This window comes from Macaca fascicularis, chromosome 10 (assembly GCF_037993035.2).
Source record: "Macaca fascicularis isolate 582-1 chromosome 10, T2T-MFA8v1.1".
In the NCBI taxonomy this organism is placed as follows: domain Eukaryota; kingdom Metazoa; phylum Chordata; class Mammalia; order Primates; family Cercopithecidae; genus Macaca; species Macaca fascicularis.
The window spans coordinates 76,776,546-76,795,974 of record NC_088384.1 but is presented as its reverse complement, the minus strand read 5'-3'; the positions used below and the strand labels follow the sequence as shown (position 1 = coordinate 76,795,974).

At 41.0% G+C, this 19,429-nt stretch overlaps 1 protein-coding gene across 6 annotated transcripts in view; it reads left to right on the top strand.

Moving 5' to 3' along the window:
- Nucleotides 1-19,429, top strand: part of SLX4IP (SLX4 interacting protein) — a 204,223-nt gene that overhangs the window by 127,148 nt on the left and 57,646 nt on the right. For all 6 annotated transcript variants that reach the window (XR_012419160.1, XM_074004774.1, XM_074004772.1 and 3 more), the window contains exon 4: nucleotides 3,300-3,420. Coding sequence is in view for 5 of the 6 variants with exons in the window: in XM_074004774.1 (XP_073860875.1) it covers nucleotides 3,300-3,420 (121 nt within the window). In the remaining variant the exon portion in view is untranslated. The remainder of the gene's footprint in view (nucleotides 1-3,299; nucleotides 3,421-19,429) is intronic.

The window sequence follows — 19,429 nt, the reverse complement described above, 5'->3', positions numbered from 1 at the left end:
ATAACTGTAGACTCTCCTCTTCATGACTTTTAAGTATTTAGCAAGTCAATCAACATCTCCTACTGCCACTTACCTTCATATAATTCCACTCTTTAGCTTACTAACACATGTTGCTGTGATTCAAAACTGTTCGCTCGTTTCCCCAAAGTGACCAATAGTCACCCAAGGGGACCTCACCCCGAAATCTTCTGACTTGGCTTAAATTAACAGTGTTATAAATCCACCATTCCAGACCCGTTCTCCATTCCCTTTCAGCTTTGCCACCTTAGACCTTTATCAGCCTTAGACCTTTCTTGTTAATATTGAGTCCGTTTTGCCCAAGATTCAGTTAATTTGGAACGCTTTAAAATAAAGCCCTGGGTGTGTGAATCACCTCATAGCCAAAGCGTGAGGCTAGGTTTTTTTTTTTTAGGAGCCACATGCAGCTGCATGGATGCTCATAGTACCTACTTGAGGGCAGCAGGGCATGACTTAGCAAAGCTGCACAGTGCATGACAGGACCTGCAGAGCAGTGCTGCGCTGGCAGCTGCAAGGGGCAGGTCGCTGTAGCAAGCTGAGCTTGCCACTCAAAACCAAATAGTCAATTTGCTGCTGCTTCTTTAATTTGTCCTTTTAAAATGTGTATTGGCCAGGCACAGTGACACACACTGTAATCCCAGCACTTTGGGAGGCTAAGGCGGGCGGATTGCCTGAGCCCAGGAGTTCAAACCAGCCTGGGCAACATGGTGAAACCCCATCTATATAAAAAATAAAAAATTAGCCAGATGTGGTGGCTTGTGTCTGGAATCCCAGCTACTCTGCAGGCTGAGGTAGGAGGGTCACTTGAGCCCAGGAGGTTGTGGCTGCAGTCAGAGCTGTGATCATGCCACTGAACTCCACCGTGGGCAGCAGTGTGAGACCCTGTCTCAAAAAAAAAACAAAAACAAAAACAAAAAAATTCACTGACGTTAAAACTCCTCTGGGATCATTTGTGTGTGTGTAAGAAAGGAGAAAAGCTAGTTGAGGAAAGGCTATGACTTTAGCTTACGTTCAGTGTCCCCAGGCTTTCATCTTTTTTTTCATTAGATCCTCTCATGATTGGGATTTCATAAGCAACCAATTTGATTGCATTTTAACAGTCATTTTATATCGTGAAACCCTGAGAATATCCAGTTCCTTTTTAGAAAAAAGAACTAATTACATGTATTAACCATATGTTTATTTTGAGTGCAGCACGAGTAGTCTTTGTACCCAAACAGTTGAACTCAAACTGTTCCATTTGTAAACTCGAGGAAGCGAGCACAGCCCGTTAGCCTAGAGATGCCCTCTGTATCTCTCTCTTACGCACTGATTTTCACTTGTTCTTCTTGTCTGCCCCTCAAAGGTAGCTGAGAAGTTTTCTTTTCTTGCATTGTTGTGGTTCTGAAGAGAAAGCTTCGCTAAGTGTGGTGTGGTCAGTTACTGGTGTCTATCACACTGCACTTGGTCTACCTTCCATTTGTCAAACTGACTCACGGAAGGAAAGCCCCAGAGCTAGAGGGAGAAAATTTGTGCGTATGAGCCTTTGCTTTATTTTTGTCATACTATTTTTAGTTTTAGCCTTATAGGGCATTTATGGCCAAATTTTAGCAATCCTTGTTTCCATGTATGTCTTTCACATATTTTCTAGCGCAGTCATAGTTGAACTCTGCATGTGAAGCAAAATTCTTTAATTGTTTAAAAAAAAAAAAAACCTATGAGGCGGCAAGGCTGCCTTTTTGTTGTGTGAACAATGCCGAAACACTCAACTGTAAAGGGATATCTCTGTATTCCATGAGGCACTGCATCTTTGGACTGCAACATGAAAAGCAGGAGAGAGGAAACCAGTGTTTGTATTTTATCTAGAAACTCACACTCATGAGTTAAATCAAGGGTTTTCTGTACTGTTTGAGGGATATAAGTGTTAGTAATAAAGGAAAACTTTTGCTATCATTGCTCCTCAGAACAGCTAAAAATTTTGTTGTTTTAATTTGTGAAGATTCTAAGAGCTGAGATGACATTGCAAGAAACCAGCAAAACAGGTTTGAGGTGACCTGGGCAACTCACCTCAAGTTTGCTGCAGTCTTTGGGAATTAAACAGGAATCATCAGTCCTTATACATCAGTTCTTAATTTAAATTAAGAAATTTAGATTTGTGTGTTATTTTACTCTCTTTTTCTACATTAGGTTACAATTTCCTGTTAGTGCAGGAAACAACTTCAAAGAGTATCTTCCCATTGTGTGGTTGGGCTTAAATTTTTGTTTACCTTTGCCATAAATAACACCAAAACAATAAAACAATTATATTTATAAGTCATAAAACAATTGACATATCCAGAAACTGACTAGTGATAAGGAATACTGAAATTGAATTAAAACCACGTGTTTCTGTTGCCTAATAAATGTTCATCTACTTTAGAGAAATTACATTATTTTCACGGTTAATACATGAGTGTAGTGCATTTTTACAAAAACAAACTGGCATATACAGTATCATCAGGAGCATAGAAGAAAATAGGATTAGTGATTTCCAGTTCTCTGCTTAACTCACTGCTCAACAGTTTCCTTCTTCAGTAGATTTGTAAACCCAAGAGCAGAAACTAATGAATGATGGTGTTTAGATTGTAAAAAATTTTTAGACCAAGTTTGAAAAATGGGATAGTTTATATAAAAATTACTGTTTCTGACTCCTTTTGAACAAAGATCTAGCAACATTGTGCATGTAAACATGAAACAGTCCCCTGAAACCATGGGGGGCTGCTTGCTGTTGACTGGGCTGTGGTGTGGGTTCCCCATGCCGTTGCACCAGCAGTGGATGAATATGCCCTTACTCCTGGCCCCGTCCCCGTCTACAGTCCCCTGGCTGGCCACACTGGGTGTTTCCCTGGGGCCCTGATGCCAGCCAGTATTGGCTCCTCTTGACTTATTTCTTCTATTTGTCACAGTAGAACTGATTGATACTTATATGAAAGCATTCTTTACCACACTTACTACCTCCTCACCCTGATGTTTACATTGAAGTGTTTTTATCTTTCTTTTAGAAATATGAAACTGAGGCAGAAAGAAATGAAATGACTTTCCCAGATCACACAATGAGCCAACATCATGGTTTCGAGCAAACTTCAGTAGCAAATTTAAATTTGTGGTGTTATTCATGAGCACACATGACATTCCTTTCAACATTCATAGCTAAATTAAAAAGCAAACAAAATGAAATGTTCATTGTTGACTTTTTAATAGGTATCATGTTAACTTTTTTGCATTAGATTCTAAGGTTATATCTAATTTTTTATTTGCTTTAGGAAGTCTGTTTACTGTTAAAAGAAACCATTGATTCAAGAGTTCAGGAGTACTTGGAAGTTCGCAAACAGCACAGGCCATCAAATGCAGAATTCACAAGATCCAGTCCCTTGTCCTTAAAAGGTAGGCACAGAGCACTTTGATTTTGGACAAAAAATAAATAGAATTTCTGCTCTGTAGAGATGGCAATTATGTTTGACTCTGACTGTCATGTTAGTATAGTGATACATTTTAAAAATATATCCTAATGAAGATACTTTGTTTGGGTAAAGAAAATTAACCAAAGAGTCCTCAGGACTTTTAATGGTAGCAAAATGCATAAAAATAGCAAATAAAACATTCCTAAGGAAACTGTAAATTCTTTAAAGGATTGTTTTTTATTTTTAAGGTTTTTTTTTATTTTTAGTAGACATGTAATAATTATGCATATTTATAGGATACAGAATGATAGTTTGATACAGGTATACAACGTGTAATTTTCAAATTAAAGTAATTAGCATATCTATCACCTGAACATTTATCATTTCTTTGTTGCAAGCATTTAAAATCCTCACTTGTTTTTTTTTAAATATATAATAAATTAATGTTAACCATATTTACCCTATAGTGCTATAGAACACTAGAACTTACTCTAGTAGTAATCTTATATCCATTAACTAACCTCTTCCTATCCTTCCCTTCCCCATCCTTCCTACTCTTCTAATACCCACAACTCTCTCCAATTGTATGAGCTCAATTTTTTTTTAATAAATAGCTTCTACATATAAGTGAGAATATGTGATATCTATTTTCTTATTTTCTGATTACATCATCAAATTTTAGTATGTCTATATATCTCCTTTTTTTTCTTTTTCTTTCTTTTTTTTTTTTTTTTTTTTTTTGGTTACAGTAGTAAGTTCTTAAGTGGTGATTTGTGAGATTTTGGTGCACCCATCACTCAAGCAGTGTACACTAAACCTGATTTGTAGTCTTTTATTCCTCACTCCCTTCCCACCCTTTCCCTCCGAGTCCCCAGTCTATTGTGCCATTCTTATGCCTTTGTATCCTCATAGTTTAGCTCCCACTTATGAGTTTGGCTTTCCATTCCTGAGTTACTTCACTTAGAATAATAGTCTCCAGTCGCATCCAGGTTGCTGAGAATGCCATTAATTCATTCCTTTTTATGGCTGAATGGTATTCCATTGTGTGTGTGCCTGACTTACTTCACTTAATTTCCTTTGGGCTCATCCATGTTGCTATTGAAACAGGAACAGATATCTTATCCCCCACACAGGGTGTGTGATGGGGGTGTGGCTTGCTTCATCGCTGCCCTGCAGCTCAAACTCTTAGGGGAATATACAGAACGGGCAGTTCATAGGGAGCATGGACTCCAACCCTACAGCAGCAGCAGCGTCTAGGGTTGTGTGTGTTTACATTTCCTGAAGCCCCAGTGGGCGTGTGTTACAATGTGCTTTTTCAGTTTAGCCGTCTTAATCAGCTCAGTTAGGCCCTCTGCCTTATCTCAAGGACAGAGGGCTTTCTGTATCCCAGGTTCTTGCCTTGGTGTACCGGAAATATTGGATCACACGTGGGCTTGGAGAATGGGTGCAAGGTTTTATTGAGTGGAGGTAGCTCTCAGCCAGGTGAATGGAGAGGCCAGAAGGAGGATCGAGTGGGAAGGTGGTCTTCCCCTGGAGCTGGGCCGCCCAGCTGCCGGACTCTCTGACTGCCCCTGGCAAAATTTCTCCTTATCCTGCTGTCAATGGACTGCCAGAGTCTGCTGGTGCCTGTCGGAACAACTTCTTCCGTTCCTCTGCTCCTGTTGACGTCCAGCCGCCTGTGTGTGTGCCTGCTAGGGTCTGGGGGGTTTTATAGGCACAAGATGGGGGGTATGGCTGGCCAGGGTGGTCTGGGAAAATGCAACATTTGGGCGTGAAAACAGGAGTGCCTGTCCTCACCTAGGTCTGTGGGCACAGGCCCAAGGGTGGAGCCCTCACCAGGGACCCTTCCCTTCTCTACTCAGCACTTCCTTGCCCCCCTCCCATATCACCATGAATGACAGATTTTATTCTTTTTTTTTTTTTGTACATATTGCTGAATAGTATTCCATTGTGTATACATACAGCACATTTTCTTTATCCATTCATCTGGTGATGAACATTTAGACTGATTCCATATCTTAGCTATTGTGAGTAGCACTGCAGTAAACAAAGGGGTACAGATCTCTTCAATATACTGATTTTCTTCTTTTGTTAAAATACCTAGTAGGGAGATTGGTGGGATCATATGGTAATTCTATTTGTAGGTTTTTGAGGAACCTCCAAATTGTTCTCCATAATGGTTGTACTAATTTAAATTCCCATGAACCATGTATGTGAGTTCCTTTGTCTTCACATCCTTGCCAGCACTTGTTAGTTTTTGTCTTTTTGATAATAGCCATCCTAACTGTGGTGAGATATCTCATTGTGGTTTTGATTTGCATTTCCCTGATGATTAATAATGTTAAGCAGTGTTTCATATACTTGTTGGCCATGTGTATGTCTTCTTTTGAGAAATATTCAAATCCTTTGCACATTTTAAAATCAGATTCACTTTTTTGCTATTGAGTTATTTGAGTTCTTTGTATATTATGGACATTAGTCCTTTGTCAGATTAATAGTTTGCAAATTTTGTCTCCCATTCTACAGGTTGTCTCTTCACTCTGTTGATTGTTTCCTTTGCTGTATGGAAGATTTTTAGTTTGATATAGTCCCGTTTTTCTATTTTTGTTTTTATTGCTTGTGCTTTTGAAGTCTTACTCATAAAATCCTTGCCTAGACCAATGTCTTGAAGAGTTTTCCTTGGGTTTTCTTCTAGTAGTTTTTTAGTTTTCGGTCTTACGTTCAAGTGTTTAATTCATTTTGAGTTGATTTTTGTATCCAGTGAGAGATAGGGGCCGAGTTTCATTCTTCTGCATATGGATATCCAGTTTTCCCAGCAGCATTTATTAAAGAAAGTGTCCTTTCCCCTAATATGGTTCTTGGCGCCTTTGTTAAAAATCAGTTGGCTCTAAATAAGTGAACTTATTTCTGGGTTCTCTATTCCGTTCCATTGGTCTATGTGTCTGTTTTTATAACCATACCATGCTATTGTGGTTACTATAGCTTTGTAGTATATTTTGAAATCAGGTAATATGATGCTTCCGGCTTTGTTCTTTTGCTCACAATTGCTTTGGCTATTTGGGTCTTTTGTGGTTCCATACAAATTTTAGTGTTATTTTCTTCTATTTCTGTGAAGAATGTCATTGGTATTTTGGTAGGGATTGGTTAATACATGCTTAGACTCTTACTAAACTGTCAGTTTCTAAAAGGTATAAGCATTGTTGACCCAACTTGACCACAAGATTGCTTTTCACAGATGACAGAGGTTCATCATGTTCTAGGCTGCGTAGATCTAGACACCTGCAGGGACAAGAGGGACACACCATGGTACACCACCATCTTACATTGTTTATTAACAGCATCACTAAAAACGGAAATTGATTCATGCTTTTACTTTGTCATCAGTGCCAAAAACATCTCTCTATACATTTACCTAACTGCCTATTTTCAGCTGATCCTATAGTGTTCTAAGCCTGTTTCAAAACCAAGTTCAAAACCACTAACCAAAAAGCCATGCCTATTTCCTCCTCAGTCTTCAGTTCTATGTCTCACGTTCCCTGAAAATAGAGTTGTTGTTTCTGTGTAGGTAGTTTGGATGAATGTGGATTGTTTATGCTTTTGTGTATATTGGATATCTTCTCTCATTTGTGTGAGTTCCTTAGCTTTTTTTCCATTTCCAGATCCGTGTAATGGAATATGCCTCAGCATGGGTATATATACTTAATATACAACCCTGGATAAGCTGAAGTCTCTAGGCTGGTGACTTTGCTCGTTGCTATAATAATAGTAATATTTTTTATGCTTTGAGATTTCTTTATAAACAATTTGCATAAATGACTTGGAGGCTGTTTTTCCAATTATATGATACAGAGGCGTATGAAAATTATTCACAAACTTGGTCAAAGAACAGCATAGTACAGATACTGCCAATAGCCTCATTGTTTATAAGAGTTACCTGAAAATTTATTTCAGTAGATTCAGTAAAAAATTATTGAGATAAGGCTTTTTAAAGACTTGACTATCAATTCCCATAAATCCTACCTCACTAATATTTTTCCTCTTAACCTTGCCCATATTGAGTATTACCAATGTTTTTAATTTTTGCCAGACTGACAGGCCAAAAGTCAAAAAACGAGATATTGTGCTTTTCGATTTTTATTTATCTGTGTTATAGTTTAGATTTGTGGTTTTTGCCTTTTCCCTCTTAATTTTTTTTTTTCCTTTTGTCACTCCCTTGGTCAAGGCCCATCTTGATCAGCTCTTAAATTAATGCCACAGCCTGTGATTTTCCTCTTAATTCATCCACACCTCTGCTGCCAGGGTGGCCTTTTGAAGGCAAAAATGTGATAGCTCCTAGCTTGAAACCCTTTGTGGTCAGGAACCTTAGTTGCCTGACATTCTTTATTTCACTTTTTCTCTGCTTGAGACTAGCCAGAGTGGGTCTGGCTCTTAAGCAGAGAAGAAGTTGATTAAAGATACTAGATAGCTCACAGGATCTCGGGGAGTGCCAGAGAGCCCTGTTGTGAAGCTACACAAAACAGCCTCAGCCATGAGTCAGGGACAGCTTTGAGACATGCTCCCTGTGATGCTTATGACCATATATCAGAAGCTTTGCTGAGCATCATCCTCTGCCCCATCCTGCAGAGACCGACTGCCCAGCCTGTGGCCACAGCCTTGTGCTGTTTTTTCCCTTCTGAGTCCTCCACAAGGCAAAACTAGATTTAATGGCTGTCTCCTAGTTACAAGTGAGTCAGGGGAGGCAAAATGTTTGGCTTTTACCTTGGGAAATTGACACTTACAAGATGTGGAAAGTCATCAAAACATAGGATGATGGTCAACAATTTTGAGTGGGTAGACACAAGTTACAAATATCCACTAATAACTTTCCTCTTGGCTTCCTTCTTCCATGAGCTGCTATTCAGTAACAAGAAGCTATTGCCTAACAGCCTGACTTTCCCAACTACAAAGGAAATGTGCTCACCAAATATCCTCCAAAAGAGATGACCCCCCAGAGTCTCAAGTCCCAGCTCCAAGTCCAGGATTTCTAAGTGATGTTTACTCCCCTTCTAGTTCATTCCCAGCGCATATTTGTTAACTTTTCAACTAAGTAATGAAGTGAACTACTGCCAACAAACCTTAAATAAAATACTAGGGAAACAGAAAGCCAAAAAAGTAACTGATATATAAATAAATACATGATGCAGCAAAGAAGACAATGAGGTAGGTAGATGCTACCATTCTAACTTCTGTAACCATGAAATAAGTAGCTGATGTTTGTATCTTACCTCCTCTATTTATTTTGTATTCTCTGTGTTCTCTGCCTGTAATTCATCTGATTAGCTTTCTTTACCTTCATTCCCCCAGGATTTGAGCTGCCAGTGGTCCTGCCTTGATGAGATTGTCATTGTTTTAATTAACTTTTAGCACTGGGTATGTTTCACCAGGTAGAACTCATTACATTCTTTTTTTTTTTTGGTCTATATACTTCTCTCCCCACATTCATCTCATCATGAGCCGGCATTTCAACTCCCGTTTGGCCTGTCTGTATAGTGCCATAAAGAGCCTGAAACAGTCACATGGTACTTTGAACTTTCAGCCCGATTCATTGTTATCATCTGTGTTACAATCATCCTTTCAGTGCTAAGGAAGCAGAGTCGTGGAGATGGAAAGTAAATGTTTGCTGAGGTGGTCATCTCCCTTTCCCAGTCCTTCATTCCAGGAACCATGTATCTGGCCAAGGTAGCACATATTGTTCTGCTGGTCGGAGCCTATATTGCATCCCTTAGGACCTTACTCCAGTTCTACAAGGCCCTGCCTCATAATTGGCATCACAACTGAGTTTTCAGTAGACCTTTCTACCACTGAGTAAGGCCAGCTGCAGTTGAGCTGTGCTTGATTGTTTGTAAGACCATTGAATTTTACAAGCCCACTGTCTTATTTTGTTTCCTGTAAAATGAGCTGCTTTGTCAGAATCGCAGTGCTGGTGATGGCAAATGAGGCCTTCCTGAAGTCTATGGATGATGTGGCTGGCAGAAACATGGCAGGCATACAGGGCACATCCAAATCCAGAAGAAAGTTCCATTTTAGTGAAGATAAGGCATTGGCTTCTCTGTGATGAAAGAGGTCAAATGTCATCTACCCACCATCACTGGCCTATCTCCCTATGAAATGAGAGTTGGTGGGAAGGCTCAGATTAATTGCTATTGCTGGCAAATTGGGCATTTGGCAGAGCTCAGTCTTGGTTAGGTTAAGTCTGTGTTGAGCCCTAGCAGAACATTTCATCCATGCCTCCATGGCCACATTGCTTATGAGACCTTTGAGCAGGTACTTTGGCAGCTAGGGAAAGAGGCCAGCCAGCATCCACGGGGTAGGTCACCTTGTCTAACTCATTATAAAAACCTCTTCTGAATGGGGCTTGCTGTGGTATGAAGTATCCCCCAAAATTCACATATTGGAAATGGTCCCCACTGTAACAGTGTTGGAAGGTGGAGAGAGCATTTGCATTATGAAGGCAGAGCCTTCATAAATAGGTTAATGTTGTTTTAAAGGGCTTGATGGAGAGAGTTTGTCCCCTTTTGCCTTTCCTCCTGCCATGTGAGGATACAGCATTCCTTCCCTCTGGAGGACTCCGTGTTCAAGGCACCATCTTGGAAACAGAGAACAGACTCTTACCAAACCTGCTGGTGCCTTGATCTTGGACTTCCCATCCTCCACAACTGTGAGAACGTAAATTTCTATTCTTTATTCTAGTTTGCAGTATTTTGTTTTAGCAACACAATAGACTAAGACAGGGCCCTTTGGAGAACTTTCACAAAATGCATAAATATTCTCACACTCTAACTTTTTCCCAAATGTTTATGTCACCAGTTCTTGATGACCCTCTCTTTAAACTATTAACTACTGCCAGTGAATCAGTATGTATTTGTTTCTCAGGCCATCTCTCCTTACACACCACATAGACCCAAAATATACCACTCAGCAGTCTGCTCACTGGACAGATTTTTCTTTTCTATCCTGAGTGAGGTTATGTCATTATATTCATTCACTTCTGGCTAATACCATCCCATTGGGCAGTGACACTGATTAGGCACAAATTTTTATCTAATAACTGGTGAGTGAAGCTATTACCTTTTCAAGTCTCTCATATTGGTCAGAGAAACACGCAGACATACTCATTGATGTTTGTGCTTATTTCTTAGTAGTAAGGGGTACAAGGTGTAAAAACCTTGATTTTCCTTTTAGATGAACTTTTTCCTGTGCACCAGGCCGTTCGGAAATGTATTTTGAAAGGCTTTATCTGTCACCATCTGACATGCCTATGTCTTAGAATGACAGCCAGAATACATGCCACCTTGTGCTGTGTAAGTCCTGTCATAAATCCTTTGGTGTAGTAGACCAGAACAATGTCCTGCAAGATACTGAGATAATGAAGGTCCCCGTAGACTCAGTATCACTGAAGCAGAATGTCAACAGAGCAATGAGGCAAAACAGTGAAGCTGTGTGACTTTCTCTGCCAGTAGACAGAAACCTGCTTCTGTGTTCGCTGTTCACTGGGATAGAAAAAAACAGATTTTGCCACCTCTGTAGTACTGATGCTAGGTGCTGTGGTGCTCCAGCTGAGAGACCGACTCTGGAAGAATCCCTGGCTATTTAAACTTATATTAACCTTCCATCATTCTTTAAGACTCCTTTGCATTCTGCTTAACCGAAGAGGAAAGTGAGATAAGACTGTATGAAAGATACTCATGAATGTTTCAGGTTTTTCATGGCAGCAGATCTCTTTGATCTTCTAGGGATTAATACTGATTTTAGTTTACAATTTTGGTGGGGTGGGAGAAATTCCAGAAACTTTCACCTAGCCCATAATTACCATAATAGTTCTCACTCCCTGAGACATGAATTCCAACTGTGGATTCTGTCAGTTGCAGAATAAACCTATCCCAAGGATACACTCAGCAACTGGGATGACAACTGCAGATTTTTACAGACATGGTGTGCCCTTCATGAGATGAATTTAAGCCACATTTCTAGATGCCACCCTCTGGTGGATCACAGCAGTAATCAGGAACCCAAGAATTATCTCAGAGCCAATGCCTAATCCTCCTCAAAAGTTCAGATATTTCCCTTTTTTCCTTGTGCAAATACCCTGGTAATCTCTGTTGATCCCACGTGAAAGATTTAAAGGATGCGCTTGTAACTTTATTGAAGGGTCCTTACTTGAGGACTTCCTGGCTCTCCTTTCGAGGAGAAAATAAGTCCATGAACTGACTCAGATCTGGAGACTGGCCAGGTGGCTATGGCTCTCCTTTAAGGTGGCTCAAGTCAAGTCAGGTCCCTGTGCACCAAATCTAGATTTTTTTTTTCTTTTTTTTTTTTGAGACTTGAGTTTCACTCTTGTCGCCCAGGCTGGAGTACAGAGGTGCAATCTCAGCTCACTGCAACCTCTGCCTCCCAGGTTCAAGCGATTCTCCTGCCTCAGCCTCCCAAGTAGCTGTAGTAGGTGCGTGCCATCACACCCAGCTAATTTTTATATTTTTAGTAGAGACGGGGTTTCGCCATGTTGGCCAGGCTGGTGATCCACCCCTCTCGGCCTCCCAAAGTGCTGGGATTACAGGTGTGAGCCACTATGCACAGCCTAGATCTAGATTTTTTTTTTTTTCCTGTTCTACAGTGTATTGGTTTGCTAGGGTTGCCATAACATACCACAGGCCAAGTGGCTTAACTAACAGAAATTTATTTGTTCTCAAAGTCTAAAGACTAGAAGTCTAAGATCAAGGTTAGTTTCTTCTGAGGCCTCTCTCCTTGGCTTATTAATGGCTGTCTCCTCCCTGTGTCTTCACGTGAGTTTTCCTCTATAAATGCCTGTGTCTTGTCTTATCTAGAAGTCTGAGATCAAAGTATTGGCAAGTTAGTCTCTTCTGAGGTCTGTCTCCTTGGCTTGTCGATGGCTGTCTTCTCCCTTTGTCTTCACATGATTTTCCACTATAAATGTCTTTGTCTCTTCTTATGAGGATGCCAATTAGATTGGATTAGGGCCCACTCTGATGACCTCATTTTAATTTAGTTAACCCCTTTAAAGACCTAATCTCCAAATATAGTCACATCCTGAGTTACTGGGATTTAGGACTTCAACATATGAATTTGGGCAGGGGTGTGCACAGCTCACCCCGTAACATACAGTTTAAGTAGAGTCTAAGTATGTTCTCCATCTTATTTGGAGTTATGGACATAATCAATTAACCAGTAAGCCAGAAACATCTCTGGGTAGAACCACTCTGAAAGGGTTCCGACCAGGGTCACCACTGGATCATGACCCTCCAGTAGACCAAGTGACTTGCCCAACCATGTGCTTAAATTGACTATAAATTTCTAGTCTCCCAGTTACCAAGTGCCCCACCTTTACTTTTGAGCGTTGGTACTGTGCAGACATCATATCTGTTCTGGCTGTTAACTCTCTCTGCAAGTAACTCTCACTCCCTGGGGGACACCCCTGACCCACAAGGTGGCTACCCACTCAGGAGTAGCCTTGGTAGCATATCTTTCTCATGTTGAGCCACACACCATTTTGCAAATAGTTCTGGGGAATGCAGGGGGATCACCTGGCACAGGCTGGTATTGTCACACAGATCGGCATGCAGACAGATCATGTACTCTCTAGGCATCATGTACCAAGGTGTGCTCCCATGTATCACACACACACACACACACACACACACACTTTTTTTTTTTTTTTTGAGGCAGAGTCTTGCTTCATTGTCCAAGCTGGAGTGCAGTGGTACAATCTCAGCTCACTGCAACCACCGCTTCCCAGGTTCAAGTGATTCTTCTGCCTCAGCCTCCCGAGTAGCTGGGATTACACCTGCCCACCGCCACACCGGACTAACTTTTGTCTTTTTAGTAGAAGCGGGTTTTCACCATGTTGGTCAGGCTTGTCTCGAACTCCTGAACTCAAGTGACTCACCCGCCTTGGCCTTCCAAAGTGCTGGGATTACAGACATGAACCACCGTGCCCAGCCCCATGCACACTGTTTTTTTTTTTTTTTTGAGACAAGGTCTTGCTCTGTTGCCCAGGCCAGAGTGCAGAGGAACGATCATGGCTCACAGCAGCCTCAACCACCGGGGATCAAGTGATTCTCCCACCTCAGCCTCCCGAATAGCTGGGACCACAAGTGCATATCACCATACCTGGCTATTTAAAAAAATTTTTTTTGCAGAGATGGGGTCTCACTCTGTTGCCCAGGCTGGTCTGGAACTCCTGGGCTCAAGTGATCCTCCTGCCTCAGTCTCCCAAAGTGTTGGGATTACAGGCATGAGCCTCCACGCCTGTCCTGCATCAGCCTTTTTTATTGGGCAAGCATAAAAGTGACCTTGTCGAGTTGTGGGTGGCAAACATTTGAGTCCCAGATTCAAGCACCGAGCAGTCTGGTTGCTTAGGAGTATGCTCAGCAAGCCAGCTACCCAGGACCTGGAGGCTTTGGCAGTCTTCCAGCTAGACCTGCGGTCGGCTGAGTTCAGGAGGAGCCTCTCTCCCCAGGGACTAGGAGTCATTATTCCCAGATGGCCTTGGCCAGCAAATCCAGGGAGTGCCCATGATCATTGATCAGCTTGTCACTCTCCCCTAACGCCATCCCCAGAGTGTGGTGCTCTCTCACTCTGGGCCTCTGCACACGCTGCTTCTGCTCCCCTGCTTGTGCCCTCCTCATCCTCCAGCCTGTGCTCAGGTATCACTTCCTCCAAGGAGCCTTATCTGATTCTGTGTAGCTTCTCTCTCAGGAGCACTTCCCTTCCTCTCTCCCTGCTCACCCTCTGGAGTAGTGGCACTCATTGTTCCCGCTGCTTTCCTGCCTCACAGATAGACTTCAGTTTCATTAAGGACAGGAGTCTTGTCCTGTTCAGCAACCACCGCAGAGCGTGTCAGAGCACAAGTGTTGGGAGAAATAAAGGAATTGTGACAACTCCCAGGTTCCATTTTCTTTGCCAAGACTTTACAGCATGTTTCCATTGCAGCATCTCTTGCCCCTTGCACAAAACGCAGGATGAAAGTGGCCTATGAGTTACAAATTATTAAGTAGCTTTTCTCATCTGGTTTTCAGAAAGTCAAAACCACAGCTTACCCCAGTGTAAGATTAGGCTGCAATATCTTCTGACTCCAGGGACAGGAAACACCTTCCCTTCTAGTCCCACCCCACCCCGGGTCTTCATTAGTATTACTACCCTGCCCAGGTACACGTTACCGAGTGTCCACCCCTCGGATGCTGACTCTGGGTTAGATCTTCCACCTACCTATGGCAGATCCCTGAGACAGTCCTTTCTAGCCAGCCTTCTTAGCCCTTGTTTTAACCGTTCCTAAGCTTTAGAACCCTTTCTCTACAGATGAGAGCCAGATTTGTAGTTCAAGTAACTTGCCCAAAGATCAGATAGTAGCTAGGAAGTGTCAGAGGCCACATGAAAACTCCACTGTCTGATACTGGGTTTGTCCTCATTGCTTTGGTATCCCTATTAAGGAGAGTATTGTATGTTTATGTGTTTGTTTTAATACAATTTTCCTCTAATCATAAAAACACATCTGTCTTTAAATTAACTAGGAGCAGTATTCTGCTTGAATTACCACGTGGGTATCTTGGTTTAAAGTTTATATTCTCTATCCTCTGATCACGAGATGGAAAGGGAGACATAGACCCCCAAACACAGCTCATCTTCCAGCTGTAAGCACTTGCCTCAATGCATTTTGTCTAAATAGGGTTCAGGACATTTTTCTGTTTGTGGAACAGTAACAGTAAATTTTTTTACTGCCTATTATTCTATTCTGTATAACCTTTTCTTGTAGTTAACATCTAAGAAACCCAGTCCTTTGGAAAATGCCATAAAATAAATTTTCCTGGGTACTGTGGTTTCTGTCTGCAGTGGCCTGCTTTTTGGCATTTCTTCTAAGCTGAATGCTCCTCTAAAATCTTAGCTTACATCTGCAGACAAAGTACCTAGCCCTCTGCTCACCCTTCTGTGGCATCTGAGGTGTCTTTGGTGAACATTCAAGGCCGAATTACCAAGGTGTTCTCTCTCTTCGTCAACACTCACTTCCCAAACAGCATTCTGTGGTGGGGCACGTTACCACCACGTTAGGGAATCAGTGTATGTTCACACGACAAGAGGCGAAAAAGAAAAAGACAAGTATTGCCAAAACAAGCAAGTTTTTCCTATTCTTTCCTCTGTCTGAGAAATGTTCCTCAACTTTCCCCAACACCCGATGCATGATACCTGCCAAAAAAAGCTTTCTCCTTGCTCTTCAGACACAAGCTCATTGTGAGCCATTCTCCCCGGTGTCCCCGCGAGTGCAAATTTGTGTATGTGGTGTTTTGTTTTGTATTTATTTTCCCAGCCCTTTGAAAACAGGGCCTTTTCCTATTTAAAATAAATTTCAGAAGTGAAATACTTTTTCCCTTTTGAGAGCCCAGCCCTTCCTCCATACAAACCTTCATGCATTTTCAGAGGACAATGAAAACTTGCTCTAAAACACCATCCGTAGACTTCCCTTTGGTCAGTGTTTTTCTCACGCATTAACAACAAAATAACAAGTACTGTACATCCAATCACTGTGATCCCTAAATAAACATAGGCCCTTGACAAGTAATTCTATTTTTAAGAGTCATTTTTTATGCGAGTCAGTTATGACAATGGGCAGTTAGAATGTGCTCCTATTGTACACACCCGTGCACAATAGGAATGGAACCGTACCGCAGTCACAGAGCAAGCTAGGTAGTTCTCTGACTTCCACAGCAGACGTGGAGGAGGACTAAGAGGGGAAGAAATACTCACTCATGTGGTTTTAGAAACAGCAAAACTGCACAGCACATTTTCAGTTATCTGCTGTTCTATTAAATATTTTTACTGTTTAGACATTGTTTTTTTTCTATTCACAGCCCTTTACAAATAGAAGTGGATTTCCCTAGTTCTCTCATAAAGCACTGTGGAAACGTGTTTTCTTTTTACACATGTTTAAATAGCTTTGGTTATTATTTACATTTCTTCCCATAATGTACTCAATCAAAACATTTTATAGGCTTTTATCCACACATGTAAAGCTTAAAAGGGCAATAATGAGAAAGCAAATGCCTATAAGTTGTCTGGTGAATGTGCTACAATTTCAACAAAGATTATTTTTTCAGGAATGGGTAATTTGTAAAACTTGAAGTTTTATGCTTTTTACGAAAAGTGTGCTAAAGCACCAGTGACAACACACAATTCTTTGCTTTCTCAAAAACTGGGGAAACTTCTCTAACCACTTATTACAGTAAATGGAAAGTAAACAAAATTTCTAAACTTTTAAGGGTAATGTTTCCACTTGCTATCATCACCTGTTATGGACATTGCCAGAGTTGCAATGACTGATCCTTTGTCTACTTTTAAATTTTACAAGACATTAAAATTCAAAAAAACTTGATGTACAAGTCTTCCAGAAAGGTTAGAATTCTTTTGACCAGAGGTTGTCAAACTTCAATTTGAACCATTACAAGACTTTTCCCATGTAAGTATAAACTTTATTAGAATGATCCTGTTGGCCTGCTGTGAACATACTGCTTCTTTCTCTCCCACTTCACCCATCTGAACCCACTACCCCACAGATCAGAAAGACAATTTTTCCATCATAAAACAAAGTTCATATTGCCTTTGTTCTGCTTCAAATTACAATGCCAGTTCTGATGGAGCTTTTATGGTGACACAACCCCAGTATTACTTTTTATCTGCTTGGGCTTGTTCACATTTACAACCAGACTTTCTGCATATCTGGGAACTGGAAAGCTCACAACTGCTCTACCAAATACCCCAGGACTCTTGGATTCTAGAAAGATCTCTGTTATCAAATGCTGCTTTGCAAGACTTTTTTTTTTTTTTTTTTTTTTAAATCTGAGACAGAGTTTCACTCTTGTTGCCCAGGCTAGAGTGGTGCAATCTCAGCTTACTGCAACCACCGCCTCCTGGGTTCAAGTGATTCTCCCGCCTCACCCTCTCAGGTAGCTGGGATTACATGCGTGTGCCACCACGCCCAGCTAATTTTTGTATTTTCAGTAGAGACGGGGTTTTGCCGTGATGGCCAGGCTGGTCTCCAACTCCTGACCTCAGGTGATCCACCCACCTTGGCCTCCAGAAGTGCTAGGATTACAGGCATGAGCCACCATGCGCAACCGCAAGACTTTTTTTTTAACGAGTTGTCCCAGTTAGCTGAGAGCCCTGCCTTCTCATTAGCTCCATGAAGACTGATGACTTATTACTACATATTCCAACGACAGGTCCCCATTGGGGTCAGGTAGAACTGGTTGGCACTCTGCCCTGCTAGGAGCAGGAGGAAAGTAATAGGAAGGAAAATCACTTGCCCTTAAATTGATGTTGGGTGAGATTGAAAACCTTTCTTTGATGATCTGTTTGGTCACAGTATTGCTGACGATGACAACTGGATGGGAGGTCTACAGTTCCGTTTTACCCAGCAGGGGAGAACAGTCTGACCCAGTGAAAGTCATTTTTACCAATATGTTGGGAACATAGTACCTGGGGCACTGGTTTTATATTGTCTGAACGGCTTAGTTGCCACATAGCATTGGGTATGTATGTATTGGGGTGAGGGCTGGGGCATATAGGGAGACAGTGAGACCCCTACAAGGCTATACTTTCCTTTGACACGTTCCAGGTGAAGTCTTAGAAGGCAGCAACTCCTCCTGTGTTTGACAGACACTAATAATAAGGAAAGCTCTCGCTACCCCCCAGCCCCCAATATAATAGTGGCTGTTTCTCATAGGAGTAACATACACATTTTTAGTATGTTGGATGACAAGGTATCGTGAGAACTGTTTACCTTAGCATCTACTGTTTGTTTCTCAAGAATTTCTCAAGAATTTCAGGTCCATTACACCTTAGCAATAAAAAGCCTTCTCTTATCTAGAAAGTACTTGTAGCATTCACCAGCTTGTCTGTTCCTTTTAATTTTTTTTTTTTCCCTTTGGCCAGGACCTCCCATCATAATGCCCATATTTTCAAATTTCTAGTAATTGAGTTTCACATTCCTGATCTTAACACCCATAAGGAAGCTTGAAAGAGAAAATAGATACTAGTTATCTTACAGACTAGATATCAGTAAGAGCTCTTTGATTTTGAAGTGTATGAAGGATGAGTGAAGAGGCCTTGTTTGGGATAGTACACTGTGGTCTAACACATTGGGACTGTGATTTGCTACCTGAATATCTTGGAAATTTGAGGGATTCTAACCCAAGTGATGATGAAAAACGAGAGAGCTTTCATTTTCAAATTCCCTAACTTGACACCCTAATTATTCTAATTATTTAGAATAAAAGTGGATAACCTAAAACTGTGAAGTTCTATGGTTACTAAATATTTTAGTTAACCTCTTCAGTTGTTCATAATCAAAAGAATTTTATATTCATTATAATAACTTCTATAAACTGGGCAGGGGCATTGACTCCCTTTCGTACAATAGACATTTATACTGTCTGTAAGTGAACTTGCCACAGATTCAGAGTGAGGTGCTTCCTTGTGAAGCATTAAGATTCCCTGGGCTGTTCCCAGGGAGTTGAGTAGAGGCATGGTGAATAACTGTTCAGGTACACCTAATTGTATAGCTTGTTTATATTTGTTGTTCTACCACAATGCTCTTATTACGTAGAGCATAAACTCCCATCAGATTCGCATTTATTTTAATTATTTGATCATGAACCACGTAACCTAATGGGAAACTTGGCCCGATCTATTTTGTGAAATGTCTTGAGAAAATTATCCATGCCTACATTAAGCAAAAACAAAACTAACTCCACATGATCTCACGCATAAAAAATGAATGCCTGGAAAAGATGCTAGTTTTAAGTTTTAGACCAAGATTGAATTTCAGTTCTGGGTCACAGATTAATGTATGTGTCCAAGTAAATGTGTATATTTGTGTGTTTGTGTGTGTGTATTTAATGAATGGATAAGTATATACCCACAAATATAAGGTGCTGCTAAAGAAAATA